Source organism: Dermacentor silvarum, chromosome 8 (genome assembly GCF_013339745.2).
Source record: "Dermacentor silvarum isolate Dsil-2018 chromosome 8, BIME_Dsil_1.4, whole genome shotgun sequence".
Classification (NCBI taxonomy): Eukaryota; Metazoa; Arthropoda; class Arachnida; order Ixodida; family Ixodidae; genus Dermacentor; species Dermacentor silvarum.
The window spans coordinates 25,487,773-25,493,786 of record NC_051161.1 but is presented as its reverse complement, the minus strand read 5'-3'; the positions used below and the strand labels follow the sequence as shown (position 1 = coordinate 25,493,786).

The following is a 6,014-nucleotide window of genomic DNA, read 5'->3' as shown; positions in this document are numbered from 1 at the left end:
TTTCATTATGGCCGCGTTTCTCTTCCCCTTTGCTTTTTTTTTCTATGTTTCCATATAGGATTGCATTCGATTATCCATACACCAGGTATTTGTACTCTTTTACCCGAGGTATTTCCTGGCCCTGTATTGACACTGTCTGTTCACTACGTTCATTGAATACCATAAAACCTAATTTTCTAACGGTAAATGTTAACCTAAATTCTCGACCTCCTGTCCACGTATATACAATTAGCCAGACGTTGCATACCAATTTGTCTGTTAGCAGCCACCCAATGTGGTCCGCATAAAACAAACCTGGAAGCTGCTGCTCTACTATTGTACCCGCCTGTTTGTATAGAGATTAAACCCGATAATTGATTCCTTCTAGCGCCCTTTCATCCTTTTTACATCATACCAGCAGCATCCCTGCCTCCGTCCCTTGTTGATATCAACTTTCTCCTCGCTCCTCATCCCTTCCCGTTTAACGCAAACGGTATTTTCTATAGGTAAATCTCCCCAAAAGCTTATACAGTCGTTCCCCTTCCAGAATATCCCACAAATGTTGCGGTCCTCGTTGGCATACACGCTCGCTCCGGTACGGTTCTCTCTACGGTTACATCTTTAGCGCTTAGCTTCGTACGTCTGAGTGCTCATTTCGTTGTTACCATCTCGTTAAGTTACGGTGTACATTAAAGACCAACATTGTTTAAAGGGCAACGCATTTATTTTGAAAGTCTTAATCTCGTTGTTAGTACCGTGCCCGACAGTACTGAAGCATTTTAATTCAGCTTTTCAGGCGAGTGCCCGCACTGTGGAACGTGTCCGCGGACACCTACCACATGGTATGGGCAGCCCCAACAACCCGGCCTACCTCCCCCACCCCCATCCTTCCCGAGAGAGCTGGAGGCTGCCCTGCTCGGCTGCTCGACCATACAGGACAAACGTGCCCTGGTGGACCGAGCCCGGGCTGCCGCAAAAGCCACAGGGTCCCGGAATAGGAATCCCTCCTAGACTTTGTACGGGGCTTTGTGTACTTCTGGCTCGTCCCAAACTCTCTCTTTGTATATAGCGACAATAAATGTTTTTCACTCACTCACTCGCCGCTCCATGGTAACTCGAGCAGACGACGCCAGATGGCACAGCGAGCGGCGCTGCCAACTGCGGCGGTTGTTAGGCAACGGCTCAGCTCGCGGTGCGGCCACCGGCCACAGCGAAACGGCGAGAATGCGGCCAATGTAGCTCTCGCTGCAAAAAGCACATGTAACGGTCTCCTTTTGTAGCGTTATTGTAGCGTTAGCTACACTGGCCTAGCCAAGCCCGTTTCGCGCGGCACATCAAGAGCCGTGCTGCGCATGCGCAAGGATCAGTGATGTCACAGGGCTTGCGCACCGTAGCCACCGGAGCCGGCACCTCTCGCGCACTCCGCCGCCGCCCGCGCGCGACTCACCGCCACCGGTCTGCGCGTTCCAGAGGAGTGACGTCGTAGCCGTGGTAGGCGCACTGCGCCGGCGCGCGCTCGCTGTGCAGGGTCGCCGTCTGACACTGCGCTGGAGCCGCTGCGCTTCTGACTGGCGTTTGTGTGTGTCATTGGAGCAGCAGTAAGCATGACAATCAAGCTAATCCTTGACAATCTAGACAACCAGGAAAGCTAAGAATAATCAGCTGAACCTTTGCTAACGCTACGTATATCCTGGCATAGCCGAGCTAAGCCACTGCGGCCACCGGCCACAGCGAAACGGCGAGAATGCGGCCAATGTAGCTCTCGCTGCAAAAAGCACCATGTAACGGTCTCCTTTTTTTTCTCGGAATATTTCAATACGCTGAGTAAGAACAAGTAAGTTACCATCCAGACGCCTACCGATTCTGAAGTCATATTGAAGTTCTCCCATAGACAAACATACTAACGTTTCTGTATGGGCGCAGCATCAACGTCTATGTGGAAACGGCACGCGCATAGAAGGGACACGAGAGGGACGCGTGGTTGCAACGCGGTGGATGTATGATAAGCTTCTATCTTTGAGGTGAAGTGAAAGCAGATATCGCTACGCCGCCTGGCGGGGTGTCAGACCCCATATACTTGCTCGGTCGCGAAAGGGGCTCGAGTGTCCGCTCTTTACGTTAGTGTGTTTCTCTGTGGTTCTCCCAATATGCCATTAATAATTGTGGGATTGCGACGCCCTCTCTATACGGCCTTCTGATTCAAAGCATGCGGTAGCATCCTGCAGAGGGGTGACCTTGTAGACCATCAGCGTATTGTAGTTCTGCTACACGTAGATCACCCCATTCGAGGCGGGCGATTTCGACTGTGGATGGACTGCGCAGCCACTTCAGCGGTCATTTTCTCTACAACTAAGTCGTCTCTTGCAAAAATAAACGTCGTCATCTTTCGAGAAGGGTAGTCTAAAGTTCTGTATTGATTTAACGTTTGTCTATAGTTCTTTGCGCCGTTTACGTTCTAAAGCACCATATGTACCAACCAGTGGCGCACCGACGGGGGGTGATTCGGGGGTTGTAACCCCCCCCCCCCCCCTGAGGCCGACTTAACCCCCCTCTTTTGTTTAACCCCTTTTCTTTCCTTACGCATTGGAGTACTGCAACTAAGATGTAAGACGCGCAATCGTCTGCACACTCGCAAAAAGCGCATTTTTTGACTATTTCCCCCGAAGAAAGTGAAATTAGCGCTGTTTAGATGGTATTGGCCAACTGTCAACCCCCCCCTGGCAGAGATCCTGGGTGCGCTACTGGTACCAACTGGCCCAACAGTAAACTCTCGTCAAGGAATTCGCTTTAGCTAGTAGGTTATGTCCCGTTGTGCTAATACTATATTCCACTAAAGTCCACTAAATATTTTAACCAGTGCTGAATAAAACATTCAGTTGCCAGTAAGCGCTTGTGCCACCTCCTCGTTGGTGTGTGTATTTTGCGCTCTTTTCAGTGTGTGGTACAATACCACGCGAGCTCAAAGGTGCAAGCATGTAGGTATATGACGTAGGTACCGTTCAATTAGTGCGCCCTAACCTGATTCAAGAAATAAAGTTTTAGACTTCATCTCTAGGCCTCTGCATACACGCACAGTCAAAATCGAACAAGTTTGTAGAACAAGTGCATAAGAAAAGAGAAAATATTGCCCGATGTTAAGTATATATGCACTGAGCCGTTATTATACATTAAAGTTTTCTTAGTGCTGTCAAGAGCTTGACAGCCACTTCGGACTTCCTTGCGCCTGTTTCACGTGGTGCGATGTTACACTGCATTTTTCGCATGGTACGATTTCCGCAAATGCGAACTTCACATTGCCGTTTCATATCATGCACTGGGCGCGGCAACTGCGATTATCGTCTGCTCTATAGTGGAGGACTGGTTTATTCTTGGCATCAGTTCGCCCGCTTTGGTGAAAAAAAAAAAAAAAAAGTAAAACAATTTAGAAACTGTTTTCGTGAAAGATTTTTTTTTTTTTTTTTTTTTTTTTTTTTTGCGTTTGAGTGCCGTTACATTATCAAAACGAAAAGTGAGTGGGCAGTGTGTGCCCTGCAGTTCCATAATGAGTAGGCAGGCCACGGTGACGTGTCTAACGATCCGCGTTGTGATTGGTTCCCCGTCCTTGCAGCATGTGCGCTTTCGTCGAGAAGTTCAGCACTTCAAACATTGAAAAATAAACACACAGTGCACCCTGTGCACTGTGTGCACCCAGTGCACCGCTGTTTGCACCCTGCAAAACAGCGGTGCACTGGGCAATCTTCTTTCTATATACTACACTTCCGAGGAAAATTGTCTGCCCTCTACGTCCACCTCGGTTTAGAGGCTGTGCGACCGATTAAATCGAGCTCTACGTACGGTTAAAGCCGTCCGTGGTTCTGAGGCGACCGAAGGTCGCGCCCCGCGTTGGTGCAGCTGCTACGTAGAGCGGGGAAAAGCACCGCAGACGGGTAATCGTCCTTGGCTGTGTTATGTACTGTGACGAACGCGCCTAAATATACAACATGCACGCCTACTTTGTTGTCTTAGTCGCGTTGACCTTGTCGTTCTTTGCCCTCGTGATCGAACGGGCGAAGGGCTTTTGTAGACGATTTCCTCGCCGCTCAAGTTCAATGTCGTTCGTTCTGCACTGTCGGATCGGTCAGATCCAGACAGAACTCTGCCTACAACCCCCTTTCTCCCTCTTTTTTTCAGACATGCCAGAACTTCACCTTGTGCCTCACCTTGTTTCCCACTTGAGTGCTCTTCATCCTTCTGTTTTCCTTCTTGTCTTGCAAAAGCAGTGTCCATCTAACCTGAGATCGCACACGTAGCCCGCACCAGCCGTTTGTGGCAGAACATACTGCATGCGTTTGCGTCATGATTATATTGCACCGGTGTCAAATCGAATGTAGCGCCACAGAACGCGCGCCAAATTGCATAGCTTTTGGTACTTATGTCGGTGGCGACATCTGACCAGTAACAACAAAGCTAACAAGTATACTATAATCATACCTCAACGCAGCATCCTTAAATTAAATTAGCTCTCTTAAGCATAGTAAGTTATAATAGTAATAGTTTTCTGAAAATTAATTTAAAATAATTACCACCTGTCGAAATAGTTGTGGCGCTATATTGTTTGTTTTTTGGCGCTCTCCTCATGCTGTCTGCTGTAGCATGGCATGGCTGTAGCCGTTGTAGCGTTAGCGCCGCTCTATATTCGTGGTATTTGGCAGTCTTAAGTCCTGTGACCATAATAGCTAAAGGTGTATTACTTGCTGGTGCCTCGAACTTTGCGCAGTCATGAACGGCACGACTGTTTTGACGCGAGCCCCGGCGATCAGGCAGCTGCGTTCTCTGTTGTGTCCATGCGGCACAGGCGTGATGGACAGTCATCGTGAGAACCGCACGAAAGCCCGCGATGCACCGACCTCTGATGATCAGATGCCAGTGTTTCAGTACACGGGCGAAAAAAAGCAAGCGTCGTAAACGGGTGTACGCCTGGGGAAGTTGTCTGACGGGTGCTCTAGGTCATGACAAGCTTGTGCGACCGAAGCTCGGACATGCGCCCAGGTCCAGCCACAACAAGCCGTACAAGCTGCCTTTCTCCGAGTTCTTCACGGTAGTATGCCCTTTCAGTTCACATGTTTGTACGTTCAGAAGCATACCGCACACTTACTGAAACGTGACATCGTTACATTCCACGTTACAGATGCACCGGCGTTCGCGTCAGTCTGATTTTCTAGCTGCAACCTACTAGGAGTGTTCACCTGGAACCGGCCGTCTCAACACAATTAGCACCCCATCCTCACTATAGCCTCACCAGCTATAGCCTGTAGAAATTTGCAGCAACCGGCTGCTATCAGTTGGAAATGGGCTAATCCGATCAAGCCGGTTCGTCATTCGATCGTTTAATTTAGTGTGATCTGCGTTTACTTAGTGCTCTCAGCTACTGTCAGTGCCTTTGGATGTGTTTAATTACTTTCTGTCAAGCTCAGAGGCGTTAAAGAGGGTGCTGTTTCAAGTTAAGAAAATTAATTTAAGAATAAAAAATTCATCTAAGATTTACTGATCAGCATAAAGGTTACATAGTTCTGTGCTAAAATATACACGTTATCAACTTGCTGTGACGTATAAGGTGTTCATGTAGTCGCTACTAGCATACGTTGCCAGCTTACTCTCTTGGCACGTTTATTATCTGACAAGTCTGGAAAACAGGCTCAAGCATGAGCCCTCATTTCTCCATTGACTTACCTTAGTCAATTTACATTGCATTCTAATCAATTTACATTGCATCCCTTATGAAAGATGGCACAGTCAGACTGGATACCACATTCTGACTGAATGCACAGTTCCCACTTTGTGAACATGTTTCCCCAGCTACTGTGTTCCATATATTGTGTTAATCTCACATTTATTGTTTGTAGGTTGACGATGTGGCCTGTGGCTACGGATTCACTTTGCTGTCGGCGCAAGAAGACAAAGTTAAGAACTCGAACAAGGTTTTTGGCACTGGCATCAACACTGACTTCCAGCTGGGCTATCAGTGTGTTCGCAAAGGCAAGGATTTGTTTTAGGCA

The 6,014-nt window shown here is 48.2% G+C and overlaps 1 protein-coding gene across 7 annotated transcripts in view; it reads left to right on the top strand.

The window, feature by feature from the left end:
• The window catches only part of LOC119462010 (RCC1-like G exchanging factor-like protein), a 37,425-nt gene that overhangs the window by 12,247 nt on the left and 19,164 nt on the right, over window positions 1-6,014 (top strand). Inside the window, exons 2-3 of one of the 7 annotated variants that reach the window (XM_049672682.1) lie at window positions 4,965-5,056; window positions 5,862-5,994. The exons of 5 other annotated variants lie outside the window; for them this stretch is intronic. In XM_049672682.1, coding sequence (XP_049528639.1) covers window positions 4,965-5,056; window positions 5,862-5,994 — 225 coding nt within the window. The remainder of the gene's footprint in view (window positions 1-4,964; window positions 5,057-5,861; window positions 5,995-6,014) is intronic. One more of the 7 variants, XM_049672687.1, reaches the window with a different exon arrangement.